This window comes from Perna viridis, chromosome 6, assembly GCF_037379345.1.
Source record: "Perna viridis isolate PV_CMFRI_1.1 ecotype Kerala chromosome 6, ASM3737934v1, whole genome shotgun sequence".
Taxonomy (NCBI): domain Eukaryota; kingdom Metazoa; phylum Mollusca; class Bivalvia; order Mytilida; family Mytilidae; genus Perna; species Perna viridis.
Genome location: NC_142450.1, coordinates 24,273,318 through 24,297,252, shown reverse-complemented (window position 1 = coordinate 24,297,252; position 23,935 = coordinate 24,273,318). Strand labels below are relative to the sequence as shown.

The 23,935-nt window shown below is 32.6% G+C and overlaps 2 protein-coding genes across 2 annotated transcripts; both read left to right on the top strand.

Moving 5' to 3' along the window:
* Nucleotides 1-10: 10 nt before the first annotated feature.
* On the top strand, nucleotides 11-18,359 carry LOC148614183 (iron-sulfur clusters transporter ABCB7, mitochondrial-like). Its single transcript, XM_088588094.1, has 15 exons — nucleotides 11-204; nucleotides 1,378-1,461; nucleotides 2,178-2,372; nucleotides 5,323-5,455; nucleotides 5,786-5,972; nucleotides 6,533-6,614; nucleotides 7,725-7,813; nucleotides 8,647-8,734; nucleotides 9,435-9,609; nucleotides 10,570-10,727; nucleotides 11,534-11,697; nucleotides 12,435-12,564; nucleotides 14,026-14,200; nucleotides 14,661-14,764; nucleotides 16,049-18,359. Exons 1-15 carry the CDS (start codon nucleotides 46-48, stop codon nucleotides 16,322-16,324), a joined length of 2,199 nt encoding a protein of 732 aa, XP_088444220.1. The 5' UTR covers nucleotides 11-45; the 3' UTR covers nucleotides 16,325-18,359.
* A 2,366-nt stretch (nucleotides 18,360-20,725) lies between these two features.
* Nucleotides 20,726-22,796, top strand: LOC148614182 (uncharacterized). The gene has a single exon (XM_088588095.1). The coding sequence runs from the start codon at nucleotides 20,849-20,851 to the stop codon at nucleotides 22,697-22,699; it is 1,851 nt and encodes a 616-aa protein (XP_088444221.1). The 5' UTR covers nucleotides 20,726-20,848; the 3' UTR covers nucleotides 22,700-22,796.
* Nucleotides 22,797-23,935: the final 1,139 nt, after the last annotated feature.

Sequence of the window (23,935 nt, the reverse complement as noted above, 5' to 3'; positions counted from 1 at the left end):
CTAAGGGGAAATAACTTTTGTTTAACCTCGACATGTACACTAATAATGGCATTATCAAAACTATATTCTTCAAAACTTTTTACTAACAATCCCTGCAAACTTCACCAAGTGTTTCAAAACCGAAGTTACTTTAGTTCGTTTCAAAGAACTCATATTCTGTCGAGGGGAAACAATGTATTTTGGCTAAAGCATTCTGTAACTAGTGTAAGTTACTGATAAAAAACTTTGTCAAGCCTTTGAGTTTGAAGGATGGAACTGTTGGTGCTCAAGTAACGATAACGTGTCAACAAATGCCCTAAAATACTTGCTCAGAGTCTTGTCAAACATTCAATTGCGAATTACACACATTAATTCCTATAAAATCATTTCAAACCATTTCGTGTGTCTATATAGGCATAGCATTGTAGGATGTCGAATCTCCGACTGTGTCCTTGTAAAGTGCACAAAAATATTGTTCATTGTTTAAATATAAAACCTATAACTATTATTGGGGCTATAAATGTTGATATATTGGATTTTGCACACATTCTTTGCCATATACAAATTATTCAGCAATAGCTTAATTTAATTTACCTTTTGGTCTAATTAACATAAATTGCACAAAAGTAATATTCTGTGTGTCAGTATTTCATAACATTGAAAAAAAACTCAAAATCTTGTTTTCATTGTATGCATTTCTATTTGACTGTTTTAAACAAGAAATCAAGAGATCCAGAATTCACAGGAAAATCAAAAGAATATAATCAGTGTCCCGAGCTGTTTTCTGCGAAGGTCCATACATGTGTGCATGCATGTCCTTGAACTGCAGCCTCCCAACAAAGGAAATATATGTCCCTTTCTTGATCCAATGTTGGAGAAGGAGTGTATTTTCTAAAGACAAATGTCATAAATTTTCAAAAGCTCCATGTTGAAAAGAGAAAAGGTTCTGATTATTTTTTATTTAAAGGTGATGACAAGGTTAAGGTTGTAAAGTACTTTTTATTCAAACTGATTGTATATTTCCAGTATCTAATAATATTTAATCCAAGATGTTATGTACAATTATTTATCCAGCTTGGGGTGAGGCATATTGATGTTATGTACACCCAATTTATTTAGTCATAATTTTAGCATTCTTCATAGCTTGATTTATAAATTTTCTCTTTCACTGGACATTGATTTCATTGAACAATGCAAAATAATTTTTACAACACTCAATAACAAATTGATATTAACAAACTGTCAAAAAAGTTTAGTATTTAGTCTTACTAGAAAACAAATAAAAAAATGCTAATGTTCATATACATTGTACATTTTAACGAGGCATATTTTTTTTAAAAATTCTTTGGTTAATGTGCTAATAAATTTTTACTCCATTGCTTATTGCTTTGTTTGTAGATAAAAGAGCATTCAAGCCTTTACAGACAGAAATCACCACCATGGAACTTATACGAACGACTGTCAAATAGACTCAGAGGAAGGGTATTAATACCTTTATCATTTATGATTATTTATACATGTGATAGTTAAAATAGCTCAAATGATATGAAAATGTATATTTAAAGGATTATATAAATTTGCAGGTGCTATAAAAGACTCAGTAAAAACTTCATACATGTACTGGTATATTAAATTTTTAATGAGTAACTTTGCAAAGAATTTATATCAAGGGGAGATAATGTAAAATTTTTCCATATATGTTTTAACGTACTTTTTAAACAGATATTGTATGATAACATACAATCAAATCAAATTAATTAATGTCTTTAATACAATGTCCTCTTTGAATAAAGAAGCTGAAACTTATTACTGGTATCTTCTGATGTGTGTTTTAGTTTTGTACTCATTTTACTGACTACTGTTTTATTTTTGTACAGATTTTTCTGCCTACCAACGAAAGAGTTAATTCCAGTTTTTCATGACAACCTTCAGACCATTTCTTGTATATTCTTTGTTGACCAAAACAAATTTGTGTGTTTTGGTTTCCAAATCTATTTTAGTTTTTGGTCCCTATGCTAGCATTTTCATAATTATTATGCCTCAATCACTATAGAACTTTGAATTTCCTTTCCATTATTGCAGGGTTATAAAAAAATAATTCTGTGCACCTATTTTACTCTTGGAAAGGATGATAAACCAGAAACACAAGCATATTTTTTATTGCCTCCTGACTAGCTTGTAATTATTTTTTTTTTCAGATAATCAGGGATAAAAAGTATTTCAGTACAACAAGACGGCTGACAAAACCAGCAGGATGGACCAGAGTGAAAGAAGTTTTAGGAACAAAAAACATACAGATTTTGAGGCGTATGATGGTTTATGTGTGGCCAAAGCATGATAAGAAAATTAAACGACGAGTTATTCTAGCTCTAGTCTTATTATTAGGATCTAAAGTAAGTTCAATTAAATAAAACTAGCGTGTGGGAACATAGCAAACATATTACAAGAGCTTCCTTAAATCAGATTGTAGTAAGTTTGGTTAAATGGTTATTTGTTGCAGCATTACAACTAGATACAGTATACTGTAAATGTATCAATTTTTGCAGTGTATTAATTTTTATACATCCATCTTTTAAGACAGGACATATTATGGTATACCAGAGTCCCCATTTGTTCATCTGTCTGTTCTTCATATTTTGCCCAATAATTGAAAATTCTGCCACCAATTTTTGGGAAACTTTAAGTGAATTGTTTATTTTCATTGATGTGTGCTCCCTTTCCATTTGAATCAATTTCAATTTTTGTTTTGTTTTTGAGTTATTTGACTTTATTTCTACAAAAAAATGGTTGATTTTTCTGTTTTCAGACAATTGAAAAAAAAACCTGTGCAGTAATTTCAATGAAACTTTAGTGAATTGTTTAAATATACTGATGAAAGGTCCCTTTCAATTTTTGAAAATTTGTGATTTTGCAATTTAGAGTATGGGACTTCATTCATAAAAAGGTGAATTTCTCAGTTTTTCAGACTATAATTTGATAGTGGTTGTACCTATTTTCATGAAACTGTGGTGAATTGTTTCTTTGGATTGATGATTTTTATAAATTTCTGATAATTTATTTTTGAGTGATGGGGCTTTATTCAATAAAAGGGGAAATTTCCCATGTTCTCCTGTCATAACCTGAAAATGCTTCATGCAATATTTTGGAAACGTTTGTTGAATATAGTTTATTTGTATTAGTGTAAGCTCTCTTTTAATGTGTTTATATTTTGGATTTTACATTTTTCAGTAACGAGACTAAATTCATACAAATATGGGGAAATTTCCACTTTTTGTTCTTTAACTCTAAAACGCTTCCACCAAATGTCATGACATTTGGCTTTTTTGATTTTTCATTGTATCTTTATCTTACAAATACAAGAACTAAATTCTTGGATCTCTTCTTTGATAGAAAGCACTTTCTCTGTTCGTCTATTTGTCTGTTCATGTTATCTTTTTTTATTTTTAAGTCTTATTGCAAGTATTCAAATTGTTTGACCAGTTTCATTCTGGTCAAAATATTATCTTGTGTCAAATATTTACCAGGGGTAATCACAATCAGAATTCAGAGCTTACGGTATGCAGCTTGAACTTTGTGTCCATATTTGCCCTATCTGTTAAGGGTTTGACCTCTGCAAGCATATCTAGCTGCACTCCGCAAAGCATTTTATTTCTATTTTCACAGTAGACAGAAAAGTGCAAAATATTGTACCTGTATAATTGACTTTAACACTGTATATCGCTGATCATTTTTTGAAACAGCGAAAATTGATACCGCTGAAAATTAATATGCTTACAGTACAAATGTTGTCAAAACCTAATATATCAGCGTTCGCTTAATATTTATTTACCTGTACATTTTTCATCCATGAAAATCTGTTTTGAACACTGAATACTGTGGTGGGTGAAGAACTGATGATTAATAAAGATTCTATTATATCATTTCCTTCACCGATGAACGAATCTTGGTGTACATACTAGAAGTAATTCTAAATTCTGAAAATGCTCTTTTTCTTTACAATTATAATCCTAGATGATAAAGAATCTCTTCATCAAATAAATATCTTTTCAAACAATAACACAAGCTTAAAGGAAATAGGAACCCCAAAAGAGTTTTACTCTAATTTAATGGTATCTATGTAAACATGCATATAAATGTGTTTCTTTAATTTCAAAGCCTCACTAATTAGCCTTAATTAACTGGTAAACACTAACACAAAAGGCTGACATTTTTCCCAGCATGCATCATGTTTATGACGTATCTGTGGCACTAATGTGATCAAGTAATACTTTATCTTATCATGTGGTCACACAAGAAACAAAATGTGTGTGAAGTATAAAATATAATTCAAAACAATTGTATAATAAAAAATGTCAAAACTTGAAATTGTTTTTTTTAAATCATTAGGTGTAAAAAAAATAAAATTTGAGAATTGAAAACGGTTTTTAAAAATTCAAAAAAATATAATACATCAGCAGTGTCAATGACTTAAATTTAAAAAAAAATAAATATAAATATATGTCCTTTTTGTTCCATTATTATCTTGTGTATATTCCATTTAACAGAAATGTAAACTTCACTCACGAGTAAAATAAATTTTCACAACCACTTTCATGATTTTCTACTTGTGACAAACTGTACATTCTACACAGTTTTAGGGTTTTTTACTTAATACATCAGATGAAGTGCCACATTTACATCTTAATTAGTGCTGCCATCTCGTAATTTGGCAGAAAGGGAGATTATCTTATGGCAAAGATGGCTGCCCCATGTAACCACAGATTTAGAGCAATTATTGTCTCTAATTAAGTAATTAAGTACAATATAGGAAAATGAACTTCAGATTCTTCTTGTATTATGTAAAGACTATCAATATACCCCACATGTTGAAAAGAGTTCCTATTCCCTTTAACATAAGATAATGTTTGATAAGGTCTCACTAACCACTTCTGGGTCAAATGGCCACCCCCTATGTAGTACCAAAAACACACTGAACCTAGACATATGCATTGTTAGTGCATTATTTGTGTGTATTATGATTAAAAGTAGTCAAAATAAAGCTGAGAATGTGTACTTTAAAATCATATATTTCTACTATCATCATACCATTAGCATAATGATTTTGGAAGCCTTATTTTCCAAGCTTCACAACGGTATGCAACTTTAAGATGTCATTTGTCCAGGGAATTCACAGTGAGACTTTGAAAATTACTTTTTTAACATGTAAAGTAATGGAAACGTTAGAAGTGGTTAGTGAGACCTAATGGTTACATTTAAGAGTTATGGCCCTTTAATTTGCTCATTTTGATGGAGGTGGTATCTGTGGTCACCAGATCATATGAATTTTGTTTTCTATTTTTACAGGTTTTTAGTATTTCAGTTCCTTTTTTATTTAAATGGGCAGTAGACAATTTGAATGAAGCATCAGGTGATACTCTTAATTTAAAGGATGGACCGACTGCTATTATTAGTCTTTCTACAGCACTGTTGCTTGCTTGTAAGTTTTTATAATCACTGCATACATAGAAATGAAAGTAGGGATTATAGAGCCTTCTGCCCTTGTATATTGAAATGACTATAAATTTGCTTTGCATTGGACTATTTTCTTCTATTGAAGAATCACAAGTACATAGCTTGATTTTTCTAATTTAATCTGGTTTCAAGCAATAAGTGATAAGCAGTGCTCTTTTCCTGGTTTACAAGCTTTGATCAATATTGTCAGTATTTTTCCATGTCAGTTATAATTGTCAAATTTGCAATTATATGGATTGTGAATATTAATAACAGTAACTGTATATATATATGTATTTGCTGTGATTTCTCTTAGATGGCATTGTAAGACTAACAGCATCCTTCTGCAAAGAAATGCAAGACTTTGTGTTTGCTGAGGTAGCTGAGAATACCATCAGGCGAATTGCACAGAATATATTCATACATTTACACTCTCTGGATCTAAGTTACCATCTGTCAAAAAAGAAAGGAGAGTTGGCAAAAGCTATAGATAGAGGATCAAGGTAAATCAGAATAATTTGTTTGACAAATGAAATTTAAATTGTCTAAATATTACTTTGAATATTTTTTTTTTCTCTTCGAACAGTTTCCACAAGTGTTTCATTGAATTTGTATATTCAACAATGTTGCTTTATACATACTGAATATTACATGTCAAAATCTGTATCACATGGTATCAACCCGAGACTCCTATATCATCCAGATGGCCACCAGCCCATAGGGTGATATAGGTCGCTGGTTGATACAGCTTGTGATACAGATTTTGACGTCATGTTCATTATACCATATATTTTAACTGTACTTTAAGTATGGTTCGTGAAGGGGTGTAATGTTGGGTATGCGATATAGTTTAGGGGTGTGATATAGAATATGCGATTAAGGTGTAGAGGTGTGGTATAGGGTATGCGATATAGGGTAAATGATATAGGGATTAAACGAATTCTTATAGTATATATACAAAATAGATATATTTTTATCTGAATATATGATATATGTGTGTAACGTGTATTTTACTGGTGAAACCATATCTGAGTTTTTTAAATGTTGTCTATATTGATTTCAGAGCAATTGAACCCGTATTAAAAGGCATTGTATTCAGAATTTTCCCAACATTTTTAGAAGTTGCTATGGTTACAGGAATATTGGTAAGGACATAATTGTAGTTTTTTTGTTAGGATAAATAAAAAAGATTATTTCATCACAAGTGACCACTTTATTGAAAGTTAAGTATAAAAATCCAGACAAAAAGAACACAAAATGTCTTCACATGTAAATAGATGGCACTGATTTATTGAATGTTCCCTGTTTAAAAAATTCCAAAATAAATTGTATAATTTCACTCTTGAACTTCCTCAACCAAAAATATCACAAAACGAAATCACAATCACATTCACAAATTAAAAATTTTGTGGGAAATAGCAATAAATTATGGAGAAAATTTCTATAATACAAAAGACAATCAAATGATTATCGTGAATAACCAAAATATAATTACTCATGCCAAAAATGATTGAAGATTTAACCTCAAGTTCCATACACTCATTAAACCTGGGCGTCCTTCGGCACTCGTGATCATATTTTGGTTATTCACTCCTTCCAATTAATTATCCTATTAAGAGTCAAGTCGTAATAATTTGATATTTTGACAAACATGTGATTTGATATTACTGACAGTTGAGGTAATGCCATTTGTAAAAAACCATTGTGTCTGGAATGTTGGAAGATATACATTTGTGTGGTACAAATTCCGCTAATCCTTGCATTCTTTGCAATCTTCAGAAAATGTGATCATATTCTGGATAAACACTCTTTCCATATATTTATTCCATATTTACTCACTTTCAATAAGAATTATGAAATATGGTATATCTTTAAGTTCTTATATAATTTCAATAATCAACTGTGATAGCATTTTGAGAGCTCTTCAAAAGTAAATTTCCTTTGACATTCTCATTACAGTATATTGTGCATCAGTTTAAGGAATATTCAGACCTTAAAACTTCATTGGCAAAAACATACCATTGATAGTATTAAATAGCAACTCATATTTCAATTTGTTTAAAAACATATCCAAAATATATTTAGGTCAGTTTGGAAATATTTGATTTTGTGCATATAATACATATAAAATGATTTTTTCCAAAATTATATGAGTAACATACCGCTATGCTTTTGATTGAAGAGATCATGTTGAAAACATATGTAGCATTTTCCCTTAATTTGTAAAAACATGTACAAATGTATTTATATTACAGGGTTATAAGTTTGGTGGAGGCTTTGTAGCTGTTACTCTAGGATGTGTTGGATGTTATATTGTTTTTACTTTCCGTATGACTGAATATAGGTAAGCAATATACATGTATCAGTACATGTATCTAGTATGTTCAATAATCTGATTTTACTATTCCCAGTAGATTAACAGTTATACCTTGATGGCTGTTTTTTTAGGAGGATCACCCTAAAACCCATCCAAAATCCCTTCTTAAATGCTTGGTTCTGAAAAGACATGTTAGGGAACAAGGGATGGGTGTGTGTTTCTAATTCCAATCTAAAACAAATTACAGAAGAAAACTGATTGAGAATTATAGGGTATATGTATAGTTCTAAACAACTCCAACTTGTGTTCTACTTCAAATATAATGTGAATGGATATAGTGAAAATGAGACAACAACCCCGCCAGGATGAAAAATATCAGATCAAGGCCACCCATGGGTCTTCAATAAATGACAAAGAAACCCTCACACTGCTGGGCAGACTGCAGCTGGCCCCAAAAGAACATTTACACAGGTACAGGCAAACAGTTTCTCCCCTACACTCGAGCAACATAAAAGTAAACTGAAAGTGGAAACAAAACAGTACTTTTAGAGGCCAGAAATACCTGACTTGCCTGTAGAGAGGAGAAAAAATGCCGTAGTGTTACTCTTTCTTTGACTGGACAGCAAAATTACGATGTCTTGTATCATATTATTTTTGTTTATGACAGTCACTTAAGGCATTTTCAAAAGTTTTTTTATATTCTATATTATTTTAACTTTACTTTGAAATTGTACATTATCGAAAGCACTTGCAAACAGAATTTGTGATACAATTGAATTGCAAACATATACACATATTGCTTTTACTACATTTGTTTGGTTGTACACATTGTTTCTATAAGGGTATATTGTATATGATAGGAAACAGTTCCGTAGGGCTAAGAACAGAGCTGATCAAGACGCAGGAAATATAGCTAATGATTCCCTTGTTAATTATACTACTGTTAAGGTTTGTATTTATGAATTTAATACTTCATTCTTTGTGTTTCATCAGCATGCATAAGCGTTGAGCAAAGCACATTTTCAGTTAAGTGAACTAATGCTTCATACAACTGGTCAGCACTTTTACATGCCAATGCAATATCAAAAATGAAGCATTCAGTTCTTATGATTACATTTCATATGTTTCTCTGATTTTATTTCTATTTTGTTTTTATAATAGGCAATACACAGTGATCAATAAAAGTAGTTCGTGTCATATATAAATAGCTTGAAGATGTGTTTCATCAACTTATGAAACATCACATGTAAAGTTGATTATCCTAAGAGATTCTAATATTTTAATGATATGCACTGTAAAAGTAATTATATTAGGATGAAAGATCATATTCAGTTCCTTTCATACTTCACAGTTCTTGTGGAAGAATCTCCCCAATTGACACTGCCTCATGTGAGAGTAAAAATTAAGGTTTTAGTATTTATCACAGAAAGTAATGAATGATCATCAAAACTATTATATTAAAATAAATTGGATTAAAAGAATAAAGCTATGTAGGTGGTATTCTTTGATGTGATATTACAAGATGTGAATTGATACTGTCACCAAGAGGTAATTTTTTCTTATTATGTTTCATAAACTTCCTGATTTTTACAAAACAGCTGATACTGAATGTTTTCAGTTTATTTTGATATAACTTGTTTTATTTCAGTACTTTACAAATGAGGAATATGAAGCAAGGAGATATGATGCTATTTTAGGCAATTATGAAAAAGCTTCACTTCAAATTACTAAGACTTTATCATGGTTAAACTTTGGACAGAATGCTATATTTAGCATTGGTTCTTCACTTATCATGGTGCTGGCAGCACAAAATATATTGCAAGGTAATACCTATTGTTTTGTTTAGATGCAGACTTTCCAAAATTATGACCAGTCTGTCGGTTTTTGACTTGATATGCTCGTACAATGTGGCAGTCCTAGGTCTGGATTATTACGGTAGTTTCCTATGTTAGAAGAGTCATTTAGAGAAAAAAGATTGGAACAGAAACCAAATTGATAAAAACTTGAGTGGGAAAATAGGCACACAAAACAAATAACAAGAAATAACACATGCAAAGAAACAAAAATAAATGAGCAAATTGGACAAGAAGTGGCTATAAGTCAAACAATTCTTTGGTGGTCAGGGCTTACAAACTGACACTTTTCTAGATGTTTGCAAATGTTTGTATTTTGTCAAACGAGTTTTTTTTTCTCACAGTATATTTCATTTGATGTGTGTAATTAGATAGTAATACATAAATCTTTAACCATCAACTTTGTACACTGTACAAAACCCAATATGAAGTACTTTTGATATCAATCTTTGACATTTATTTTAGATCATATTTGCTGAAACTTACTAGTTTTATGCCCAAGTCAATGTCATGCATGCATACCTGATAAGCCTCAAGCATTAGTGAGGAGACTCCAACAAAATCAATGAAAAATTTAGAATCCCCCATATAAAAATGTAAGATTTGTGAGAAGTTTCTGATTTAAGTTACTTACTATATTTTCTAAATAATTGAATATTTACATAGATAAAAAGCTTTCATGTAAAAATTTCCCACATGAGACAATGTCAGTGGGGTTAAATCTCCCACATGAGACAATGTCGATGGGGGTAAATCTCCCACATGAGAGAATGGTGATGGGGGTAAATCTCCCACATGAGAGAATGGTGATGGGGGTAAATCTCCCACATTAACTGTTTCAGTGGTTAACAGGTATAGGTATGTCATCACAATCATTTATTATTTTCTGCACACATAGGTCATAAGTTTTCTTTTCTCCTATTTTTCCAGGAACAATGACTATAGGAGATTTAGTTATGGTAAATGGTCTCCTGTTCCAGTTATCTATACCATTGAACTTTCTAGGATCTATATACAGGGACCTAAATCAAGGATTTATTGACATGGGCAGCATGTTCTCCCTTCTGGAGATCAAACCCAAAGTACAGGTAAATAATTGTAATGATGATGCTTTCCGGTGCAATACTTTATAGCACCTAACTGTCCATCAATTTTGGTTAATTCTTTTAAGAATGAGCCGTTTTGTTATGTACTGAAAGTTTCAAAGACCATTTTTTTAACATTTTGGGTAAAATATTAAGATTTTAATGTGATATTTACATCAAGAATGTGATAATGGCACCTGCTCCTATCTAATCCAAATCACTGTAGTATCAGTGATTTGTGTTTTAATACACAAAAGTCAGTGTGTTACATGTTTTGGAAAGCTTAATGAACTATGCTTTGTCAAGAAGTGCTGTGCTATTTGTTATTTCCAGGACAAAACTTATGTAAGGTAGTCTGAGAGCCTTTTATGAGAAGATATGAAAAACACATACATGTTTTTGTATAATTGAAAAAAAAATATTTTCCAATTTTTTCGCATAGATATTTTATTTCCAACCTGAAAATTTCATGAAATTTTTCAAGCGTCATTCTTAGTTACTTATTTATGCAAAATACAACAAATTTTTAACCAAAGAAACTCACAGTATTGTAATTAAAATAACAGTAATACATGTTCATGTTCATTTTATCATCAATTTCATGTTCATCGTCTGAATATAGCTGAAATATTGCTGCTCGGACGTTAAACCCCAACAAACAAACAAACAAACATGTATTTGGGCCTTATACAAATAGCATGTGAAGTTACATTAAATGCCAATAGAATGGCGCCCTCTATACTTACTCTATACCATTTGGGCTTAAACCGTACAAATATCTGACTATTTAATTTAATATTGTACTTCAGAACAAAATCAATGCACCCTTATTGATGGTATCACCTACCGAGTCTGCTATTACTTTCAATGATGTATATTTTGGGTATGAACCTGGTCAGAGAATTCTGAATGGTTTATCATTTGATGTGCCATCAGGGAAGAAAGTTGCTATTGTTGGTGGAAGTGGATCTGGGTAAGGTAAAGTTAAATCACAAAGGGACGGAGATTAATATTAGGGGTTATGACTTGAAACACATAGGGGCAAAAGGGGCCAAAAAGAAACATGATTCAATGTTGTTTCTGTACAGTAATTTGTGTAAAAATGTAAGGATCTGTACGAGATTGTACACATGGTTTCAATACCACAAGAAGATTAGAATTCATTTTGGAGAATGACACTAAATGTTTTGGAATTACCCATAAGGGACAAGAATTTGAAAATACAAACATATATTCTGGCTGTTTTTCAGACAATGACTTTAATAAAAGTGTATGGATCTGCATGAAATTGTACTACAAGGTTCTATACCACAAAATTTAGGCTGGGATTTCTATCTTATTGTATTTAAATGTAGCATAACATGAATAGATTGGATTTGATATTTATAATGTAATTAAAATTTAGACTATTTGGAACAGCAATAAGAGAAAAATTCAAGTAGTGCTACAATGTATATGGATGAATGAATTGACAGAAGCATAAATGATTTTTATTCAGTGGAACTTATGTACTCAACTTCACTGGCTGGACCAAAAAATATTCTTGATAAACAGGTTGTGGGAATACACATTTTCAAAATCAGTGCAAGACATACATTTACATGTAATTTAGTATAAAAACAAATTGTCAAAATGTAAGTGTTTTTGGAATACTCAGCTGGCAGACATAACAGGTTATACTGTATTTTATAAGGTGATTTTAATTTTCAGAAAGTCAACAATAGTACGTTTGTTGTTCCGTTTTTACGACCCCCAGCAGGGAACCATTAAAATAAACAATCAGATGATAGATGATGTAGATATACACAGCTTACGCAAGGCTATTGGTGTTGTACCTCAGGTAGGTGTGTCTGGGAAGGTTTTCTTACATTGAAGATGGTGTAGATATACACAGCTTTTGCAAGGCTATTGGTGTTGTACCTCAGGTAGGTGTGTCTGGGAAGGTTTTCTTACATTGAAGAGGGTGTAGATATACACAGCTTTTGCAAGGCTGTTGGTGTTGTACCTCAGGTAGGTGTGTCTGGGAAGGTTTTCTTACATTGAAGATGGTGTAGATATACACAGCTTTTGCAAGGCTATTGGTGTTGTACCTCAGGTAGGTGTGTCTGGGAAGGTTTTCTTACATTGAAGAGGGTGTAGATATACACAGCTTTTGCAAGGCTGTTGGTGTTGTACCTCAGGTAGGTGTGTCTGGGAAGGTTTTCTTACATTGAAGAGGGTGTAGATATACACAGCTTATGAAGGCTATTGGTGTTGTACCTCAGGTAGGTGTGTCTGGGAAGGTTATCCTACATTGAAGAGGGTGTAGATATACACAGCTTATGAAGGCTATTGATGTTGAACCTCAGGTAGGTGTGTTTGGGAAGGTTTTCGTACATTGAAGAGGGTGTAGATATACACAATTTACACAAGGCTATTGGTGTTGTACCACAGGTAGGTTTGTCTGGGAAGGTTTTTCTACATTGAAGGTGTGGAGATTTACACAGTTTATGCAAGGCTATTGGCATTGTACCTCAGGTAGGTTTGTCTGGGAATGTTTTTCTACATTGAAGGTGTAGAGATATACACAATTTACACAAGGCTATTGGTGTTGTGTCGCAGGTAGGTTTGTCTGGGAAGGTTTTTCTACATTGAAGGTGTGGAGATTTACACAGTTTATGCAAGGCTATTGGTGTTGTACCTCAGGTAGGTGTGTCTGGGAAGGCTTTTCTACATTGAAGGTGTGGAGATTTACACAATTTACACAAGGCTATTGGTGTTGTACCTCAGGTAGGTTTGTCTGGGAAGGTTATCTTACATTTACAATCCTTTGAACACAATACAAAATTATTTTTCTGTTTATTGAATATAAGAAAGATAAAAATGCATAAGGTCCTTCAAAGTTATTTTCTTGGTTCTAAGGCCATTTTTCATTAAAACTATTGTTTTTACAATTTTAATGCCCCAAATAATTTATGTTGGTTCTTTTTTCAATATTGTTCATAGTCAGAAATAAATTATGAGGGAGGCTGTTTTTGGTTTTTATTTAATTGGTATCTCAGTAATTATGCATAACAAGGTACCCTCAGATGAGATGAGAGAGAATCTGAGAACCAACTAATTTACTTTTTCAGGCCTATGTGTATAATACTCATGGTACAATCATTCATGTTAAAGATATAGATATGTGTTTTCTTTCAGTTGATTGTGCACCTTTTTCTTCAAAGTAATTGGCAATTATATATTTTGTAAATCACATTTTTGTGAATTTCGGCATTTTGAAACTTATATAAGTTTATGGTTTAATTGTTTTATTTTCTAGGACTGTATACTCTTCCATGATACTGTATATAACAACATACAATATGGAGATCTACAGAAGTCTGCAGAGGAAATATATGAAGCTTCCCGTGTGGCAGAGTTACATAATTCTATTATGACCAAATTTCCTATTAAGTATGACACACTAGTAGGAGAACGGGGCTTGATACTATCAGGTATGACTCTTGTTCTTACATTTTATTTTAAGTACAGTTCTGTCTAAAAATCATGCAGAAGATGATTACTGTAATCAACTATTGGATATTTCACCCAAAGTAGTCAATGTTTTGAATAATAATAGACTCTTCAAATGATCCTTCACACAATATTACTTTAACTGGAATGTTGTGTATTATGAGATTTGTTTAACTGGTTATAATGTAAAATGATGTACATTTTTCCTGTATTTTTCGGTATTAGAGGACAGTTAAATTTGATTGTAAATATTTACTAAAATCTCCTTCCAGTATTAGCACATCCCTTATTGCAAACATTGTGTATCAGGCAATTTTCATTGATTTCTGATCATACTTTGTGTAAGAGCCATAAAAGGCATGATTTGAAAGTAGACAGAAAAATTCAGGAATGTGGTAAAAGAATTGTCAAATTTGAAATAGATGTCTGTTTATATTTCAGGAGGAGAGAAGCAGAGAGTAGCTATAGCCAGAGCTATACTGAAGAACCCACCAATTATTGTATATGATGAGGCAACTTCATCATTGGATACTATCACAGAACAGGTAGTGTATTATATCATGTCTTCAATTCTGCTTTTGGATGTACACATTGGTTACTATCAAAGAACAGGTAGTTCTGTTCTTCAGTTCTGCTTTTGGGTGTACACATTGGATACTATCAAAGAACAGGTAGTTCCTGTCTTCAATTCTGCTTTGGGGTATACACATTGGATACTATCATAGAAAAGGTAGTTCTTTTCTGCTTTTGGGTGTACACATTGGATACTATCAAAGAAAATGTAGTTTAGTTCTGCTTTTGGGTGTACACATTGGATACTATAAAAAAACAGGTAGTTCCTGTCTTCAATTCTGCTTTTGGGTGTACACATTGGATACTATCAAAGAGCAGGTAGTTCCTGTCTTCAATTCTGCTTTTGGGTGTTCACATTGGATACTACCAAAGAACAGGTAGTTCTGTTCTGCTTTTGGGTGTACACATTGGATACTATCAAAGAGCAGGTAGTTCCTGTCTTCAATTCTGCTTTTGGGTGTTCACATTGGATACTATCAAAGAACAGGTAGTTCCGTTCTGCTTTTGGGTGTTCACATTGGATACTATCAAAGAACAGGTAGTTCCTGTCTTCAATTCTGCTTTTGGGTGTTCACATTGGATACTATCAAAGAACAGGTAGTTCTGTTCTGCTTTTGGGCGTACACATTGGATACTATCAAAGAACTGGTAGTTCATGTCTTTATTTCTGCTTTTGGGTGTACACATTGGATACTATCAAAGAAAAGATAGTTCCTGTCTTCTGCTTTTGGGTGTACATGCATGTTTGCTTCTATTTGTATTTCTGTCACCATATCCTTTGTCTCACAGACTTCCTGTTTGACAGTGAAAGGGGTCTCATTTGCTTATAGCTCTCAAAACATCTTGTTTTTTTTCTCAGAGCAAAAATGTGTAAAAATGGATTCATAAGTTCTTATACTTTTGGGTAGTGAAGATCTTGATCACCTTCCGTGAGTGTAAGAAATTCCATCTTCTTTTTTTTCCAAATGTAGTAAAGTCGCAACAAGGAAAAGATGTAAAATATTGCATGTGAGTGTAAGAACCAGAGTTGTCACTGATAATAAGTATAAGGACCTATTTCTTCTGTTTTCATCATCAATAAATATTTCAAGAATGACTCTAACATTGATATTGTTATTGTGATGTGCTGCCTATGACATTATCTAGAATTCCATAAACATATGCTGCATGTAGGGTGTATACCGTTGACTATATCTTCACAGTTTTTATTTTTGAAATGCAGCAAAAAATGAAGAAAGACTTTTTTTATATTGCAGAACATTCTACTGGCTTTAAGAAGAATAACAAAGAAACATACAACCATAGTGATAGCACATAGACTCTCAACAGTAGTTGATGCTGACAAGATTTTGGTGCTTGATAAAGGGCGTGTTGCTGAACAGGGGACACACTATGAACTACTTTCCGACCCCAATAGTTTGTATTGTGACTTGTGGTCAAAGCAGAATCAATTATTAACCAAAGCAGATGAAAGCAAATCAGGGTCTTCAGTAACTGGTGAAGACAAAAATGATGATAATAGGGGGTTATGATTATAGAGTAAAAGAGTTTTTTTAAATTCTTTTTTATATAGATCTAGGATGGTTTAGACTTGATTTTCTTTTGGATTTGTTTGGTGTGGAATTTCTTGGATACTTACAACAAATTGAAACTTTTGTGTCACTACCTCGACCAGTTATAAATATTTAGGCTTATGTTTTTGAATCTCACTAGTCAAATGAAAATTTTTTCAGAATAATTTTTACTTGGTTTTGTCTCTGATTGATAACAGGGTACAATTTAATATGTAAGACTCTATTTCCTCAACCAAAATAAGTGTAAATTTGTATAAATGTAATGAAGAAGTTTGATTACCATAAAAGTTTCATATGTCATGTAAGCTTCAGTATACGCATACATGAGAATTTGTTGTTTTTAGTGGTCACCTGGTATTTTCCTCTCAATTGTTCAAACTCTAAATTTAAAAATATTATTTAATAAATATATTTAGGTCAAGCGAACATAAAACCTGGCAACCGTTGAATTGGCATTTTCTTGCTAATATGCTCTCACTTATAGTACGAAAGAGCAATAGACTAGGATTAGGTTGTAATTTTCTAAAGATAGCTTCTATTTAGATTCATTAAAGAAAATTAATTCAATTAATTATACATGTATCCTACAAACAATGGTACCATCACTGCAAAATCTTAAAAATACTTGAAACTTTTTTAGCAACATTAAAAACATATTTTCAAATGCCTTCTACTTGAATCTACTGTTACAGTAAAATATATTGTTGAACTGTATGTAGGTTTAACCAAAGAAAAGTCAGTATTTTCTTTACTTGTAGGATTCTGTAGGACTTCATTACAAAGTTACTGCCCTTGATTTAAATCATAATTTACTTGTATTTTTCTGTCATTTGTAAATACACAGCTTTGAAGGTTTAGGGCACCTCAAGCTTAGAATTAAACACAGGTTCACCTAAAAATCATGCAGCGAATTTTAAGTCCATATTTTGTCAACTTTTTTTATTAGTTGAAATAAATTCAATACTAGTGACTTAGAGAAACGGAGAAGTTGATAGAAGTAGAGAAATAAAAGACTGTTATATAATTGTATTTAGTGAAAAAATTGGCTGGAAATATTTTTCAATGAAATTTAACTATACTGATATATTAGACAAAGGTGTAGGGTATTTTAGCTATGAATATTACCCAAAAATATCAACATAAAAATTGTTCATAACAGTAAAATATATAAAAAATAGGGAAAAAAGTTTCATGGCGGTAGTTAATGGAAATGACATCCTAAGGTGCCATAAGTATATATGTATAGTCATTTTACAAAAACTGCTGAGCATTGTAAATCCTGTTGTTTTTTTTCTGCCATATGTACTTCCAGAAGCAATGCCCACACTCTTGAAACAACTTGATATGTTAACATATGGTAACTATGAAATAACGAACATGTTAAATAAACATGAAGTATGGACAACATTTCCTTGCCAAAAATATGACTGGAAAGTGACCAAAAAGTACAAAATTGGCAGTATATCTGAATTTTAGTCAACTTCAAGCACCTGTTTTGTCCATTAAATGAAATCAAAAGTCTATGTTTTTCTCATATATTAGGGATTCAAATCTCCAAATTTTCAATGAAATTTTTCAACATTTTATAATTAGTTTTGAGCTGTATTATATAGACATGAGAATCTTTATCACCCCTTCTCCTTTCTTATAAGAACCTTTATCACCTCTTGTCCTTTCTTATAAGAACCTTTCTAAATTAATTTGACTTCATAAAGGAGAAATTGACCTGTTCGACTTATTGCCCTTTCTATATTTACTTCATTCCTAAGTGAGACTGTTTTTAAATGTTTCTTTTCTTTTCTTTTTGATTTTTATATATACATGCATGTATATAATGTGTAACTGTGATATTTGTTGATTTTATAACTTTATGACAAAAGAGAGCCTCATAAATGGTTTTATTAAAATTTTCATAGGGCTGTTAATAAACAAACACTTTGTACTATTACATGTACACATATGAAGAATTTGTGAAAATAAACATATGATTTGTTTTTGTTTTCTCTAATTTTTGGGTCCAGGAAGTATATAATATAAAGTCCCTGTCGGGATGGATGTATAGTGCCTTAATTCTTTCCGCAGAAAGCAACTGAATGTCAGCCTGCGATTTTACACTATTGCATCAGTAATTGAATATTCCTGATTGCATATAATGATGAAATCTTTGGTAATAAAAAAGTATTTGTAAGAATCAGGCAAAATGAGAAAAATCAGAAACATGTATGTCAAAAACCCACTGATCTGACATTACAGTTTTACTCAAAGATGATATCTTTATTTGAAAAGACCATTATTAGTTCTCTGCATCAATGGATTTGCTCAGAAATTTTCGACAGAATGTTAGAAAAATGAGGTTTTTGACAGAGTTATCTGCCCTTAAAATGTTCATTTTCAGAGGATTTCAATGAAATTATAATTCAATTTATCAGGTAATATGGCAGATTTAATCTTTTTTCTTTGATTCTGATGGGGCAGGTATATATATTCTTATGTCTCACAATGTGATGACAGGGGAGATAATGTTTTTTAGAAGGGTCTGAAAAATTGCAAACGATGTTAGATCTGTCAAATTTGCAAAGCATATTTTTGGTCATTCCCTCCTCTAGTCCGAATTTCATCTGACCCTGCAACCCTCTTTTTTTTATTTGGAAACCGACATATCAATATCCAAATAAAAAAAGGAGGGTTGCAGTGTCAGGAAATTCATACTGTCCCTCCTCGGGACTTGAACTCGTACTGCTGTGACATCTATGGCAACACCACCTGCACAGTCCAGCGCCCCTGACATCTATAACATCTGCCGACCTCTAATACCCCAGACTACACGGCCAGTCAACCTACATAAAATATATGTTTCTAGCTACCAATTTTTTTATGATTGAATGGTATATTGAGCTTGGGCAAATGTTTTGCGGCATATGTTCAAAAAATATAAAAGGTTATAATAAGTCTATGTCTGGTCTAGATAGCTTTCAGGTTTATTCATGAATAATAAGTTTTACTGTATTCTGGAACTGTATTAAACTTTTTCAGGCCCAGATCGAAGGGGAGGCGTTTATACATATATGTCTCGGGAAAGCTTTTGGATGAAAAAAAAATACAAACAATTTCTCCAGATGGAATTAACCAGGAAATAATTTATTGTTAGGTCCTGGTCAAACACTAGTACAGCACTATGCTATACATCAATACGGTTTACTACCATAATATGACTTTTCTTAATTGTTTTTCAACATTTAATTCATTTCTAGTTTTTGATAAAAACACCCCCGTTCTCATTCTCGTTCAGATTCCTAATCATTTGGTAATGTGTGTCTTCGATAAAGGTACAATCATCCACAGCCAGATTCAGCAGTCCGATGATGCAAGAATGTGTTCGATAAGTCTGATATTCTCAGCGATCAAAATATTTATGGCATGCATAGCAGCAAACTTTTATTTCTCATATATATATATATATATATTAAGGAAAGTCCAATTTTGGGAGCATATCGATGTAAAGCTAAAGGATTACTAAAATATGATAATTAAAGAGTTTGTGTATTACCTTCAAACTTAGAATCATATATTACAAGACCAGAAATTTTGTTAATTATCCAGTTTATTAATCAAATCGTCATTTTATATAACAAACTGTTCTTGCCCAATGAAAATGCAGTATTTTTGTTGTGTATGTGGAGCCACTGAGGCTCCGAGTACACAAATTGTGTGCGCGAAGACACTGCATTGAGTAAAATACTTATAAGGCAATATTTCATTCAATAAAAAATCGAGCAATTTAGCATTATATTTATCATCACAATTAAATAATGCTTATTTTTTTTACTTTTTTCTTGAGCAAAAAAAGCCCTCGTTTACTCTTACGTTGCAAATCTCTGGATCTGCCACTGCATTTTAACTAAAATACCAATTATGTACGAATATGGTTTCATATCAAACCGTCCATAAATAATTATTTATATGAACTTTCAAAGTTTAAAATTAATCAGGGCATTAGGAAAACTAAGTCTAAAGCCCCTACTTAGTTAAGGGTTGTAGAATTAGTTCTCTTTAACGACAGTGATATACACAGATACATGTACCTATTTATATATATATTAAAATACATCAAAAATTTACAAGCCATCCAAAGGTGTGGTATGTCACCCATGAAAAGCCATTGTGCTGTTTAAAAGTATCTTTTTACTTGATTAAATTTCGGTCTCCTCGTATCTTTTGTTATCCGTGATATATACTTTTACTACTAAAATGAGGCATTAAATGGGGGAATTTACACATTAAATAATATTAAACTTTTAAAGAAGAGTCAAGTAGAAAGTTTATACGTCTCAATCATCCTGAAGCGCCTCATATCAAGAGGAAGACGACACGTCCGAATCATTTTCATAATTACAGTCCAATATGACACGAAGGACCTGTGCATTCTTGTGTTATAAAGAACAACACGTATCGGATTTTCATTAGAACAATTTTACAGAGAAGATGTCTGACATCAAAAATTCTGGACAGGTTAACCTACGAAGAACCAGTGTGGTTTCGACCTGTTCAAAATGTTCAAGGCCTAACTGTGCTAAATGGAACTGTGTTAAATGTAAAAAGATTCTGTGTGATGGCTGCAAGAAAGTTCACGGTAGAAAATCGTTTTTCAAATCGCATAGCTTTACAAGTATTGAAACATTAGAAACTAGCCATAAGGAGGAAGCAATCAATTCTAATTTAATGTGTTCTTGTGAGGGGAAAGGTACAATTTCTCTTTTCTGCGCTCAGTGCTCGGAATTAGTGTGTGTTGCTTGTATTGCTTCCAAGCATAATGGGCACTCATTTGAGAAACTCGAAAATGTCAATCAACAGAAGAAGAACCAGATTCAGTCAAAGATCTCGGAAATTGATAACATACATATGCCTCACATGAATGATTTACAGGCAAAAGTGGGGATATTGCAAGCTAGACATACTACGAAATCAAAGAAGACTAAAGAAGAAATATTGAGTAGACAAGCTTACCTAAAAAACCAGATAGATGGATGGACCAATGCCCTACTCCATGAACTGGACGATTTTTCTATCACTGAGCAGACAAAACTCTCAAAATTTCAACCCATACTTCAGTCACAATTAAAAAGGCTACAACAGGAAAAACAACGACTGGTATGCTTAGCATCATCAGATAATACACAATTGCTGGTTTTGGGCGTGGATAAAAGCGTTAAAGAATGGGAGTCATTAACACTCCCTTCAGTGAACGATATTCAGTATGCCCCTGGCCCAGATATTTTGTCGAACTTTCCTTCACCTCTAGGATCATTCTCGATAGGAAATAGAAAAGCCACGTCCGTGCAAAGTAGCGACGAACAATCGCCAACTACAGATTATGACCACGCGGACACTGTCTCAATAGATGACACGGTTGATGGGGCATTCGATTTCCTGACACACGAGGAGGATGAGATTGAATCAGCATCAAAATTATCTCTTTATCCTACAGAACTGGTGAAAATAACCTCAATAAGTGCGATAAGCCCTGAATTATTTTGGATTGGCGATATACGCACGCAGTGTATTCATCTTGTAAGGAAAACAAATGACGGAAGTCTTCAAACAATTGCTAAAATTAATACTAAATTCATAGACTTTTCTGTTTTTAAAGGCGAAGACTCTCTTTGGATTTCTTGTCTAGAAGACAATAGCCTTTCAGTTGTTACTCCACAAGGTAAAAAGCTGAGTTCCAAAGGATTCCAGTCATTGTTGCCGACTTGCGTTTACGTAACCCCGAAGGAAACAGTACTTTTAGGGTTGTCAGAAAAACGCAGTCTTTGGGTCGACAAAAATAGCGTTAGAAAACTTGTTGAAATCCGACCCCCGGGAACCATCTTGTTTGAAATAGAAAGAGACAAAAATGACATGGCCATTTTCACATTTCCACTACGTTGTTCGGTCAATAAGAAAACAGGAGACATTTTAGCAATTGACTCTACTGGACAAACTGACGGTAGGATTATCATGTGTTCCACAGATGGTGCATTGAATCATATTTATACCGGTGATATATCATTAACATTAGAAAAGCCTTTTGATCCTACTGGTGTAACTTCAGTCGCTACCGGAAATGTCGTCGTCTGCGATTACAGCAATAGTCTTTTACACATTCTCGATAGGAATGGTATGCTTTTGAAAGCAGTGTCAGCCAACGAACTGGCGATCGAGATGCCATATAGTATAACAACTGATTGGAATGGCAATATTCTCATCGGAAACTGGCCGATCAATGGCGAGAAGTCAAAACTGTATTTGATAGATGACCGGATATTTTCGTCAAGTGCAGTGTGTGTTTAGTTAGAACCATTTTTTTCTAGTATTTATGCAAGAGTGTATTTTACCAGTACATATGTACGCAAGGAAATATAAAACGGATTATCATTTTTTTTTTCAATGGGAGTATTAAGTTTCCTATAACTAAGACCTTCCAAAGTTAATTGCATAGTTCCCCTCGTCTGATTTTGACGGTGCCTCATAATTGCATTATCAACAAAAGAAAAACAAACGAAAAAGAATTTCATCTATGAACATTATGATAAGTACTCCCATTTTAAGGACAATTAAAACGCAAAAAGAAATGTTTCATGAAAAATGTTCCATGAACTGTGAAATTAACTTTGAAAGGCCTATAAGAACAGTATCATGCACAAATTATGCTTCATCAATGCCAGGATAAGTAGCTTGAATGTCCCGATGAAGTATCATTGTTTTTCATGGTGTATGCTATAACCTAATTGAGAAAAACATATTTGACTTAGTGTTAAGCCTTCTAGATACCTGCTTTTGAAAAAATTTCGCCGAGCAGATGCATAATTGAGGTTTGCATAAGAATAGATATCGATTATCTTCTAAAAATATACATTTGAGATCGATAGAGCTTGTTGTTTGTTCTATTTATTAAAGTGTTCGTATTTTTTATCTATCTCGGGGGTTCAATCCGAATTCAGACTTTTATAGTTCGTGTTATTGTTTTATTTTCCTACCACTGTCCCAGGTAAGTAGGAGGGTTGAGCGCTCACAAACATATTTAACCCCGCCACAGGTGCCCGCTCCCAATATTAAATATGCATTTTTTTTGTGGGGGGGGGGTTGCTTCTACTCATTCCCTCAATAAAATATAACACATTACTCCTTATTGCAGGAGATGAATCTAATAAACACTGGTATCATCACCAAATACGTCTTAATTTAATCTGAACAAGAATCTGTAGGTTCAAACTCCATTTTTCTACAATCGCTTGCTACTGCAACCTTGACATCACTAGACAAGCTTAGGAATATACAAATTTTCCAGCGTTTTCTAATGAACTGTCACTGTTTTTTTTTTTGTTCACTGTTATTCGTTTTGTCCAAAGACTAGGTTGATTTTCGTCTTTTAATAGTTAGTTTCACTTCAGTATGGGGCCTTTCACAGTTTGCTTTATGGTACAAGTTTTTCCATCATTGAAGACTGTGTTAACCTGTAGTTTTTACTTGTTCGTTGCTTGGCTTTTGGTGGATAACTGCCTCATTGGCAATCATACCACATAAATC

What these genes read in the sequence shown, in the direction of transcription:
- LOC148614183 (XM_088588094.1), top strand. Translation starts at nt 46, where the DNA reads ATGGCATTATCAAAACTATATTCTTCAAAACTTTTTACTAACAATCCC. An exon ending in CTATGGTTACAGGAATATTG is followed by an intron (nt 6,615 to 7,724) that starts GTAAGGACATAA and finishes TTTATATTACAG; the next exon opens with GGTTATAAGTTTGGTGGAGG. An exon ending in ACGGGGCTTGATACTATCAG is followed by an intron (nt 14,201 to 14,660) that starts GTATGACTCTTG and finishes TTTATATTTCAG; the next exon opens with GAGGAGAGAAGCAGAGAGTA.
- LOC148614182 (XM_088588095.1), top strand. Translation starts at nt 20,849, where the DNA reads ATGTCTGACATCAAAAATTCTGGACAGGTTAACCTACGAAGAACCAGT.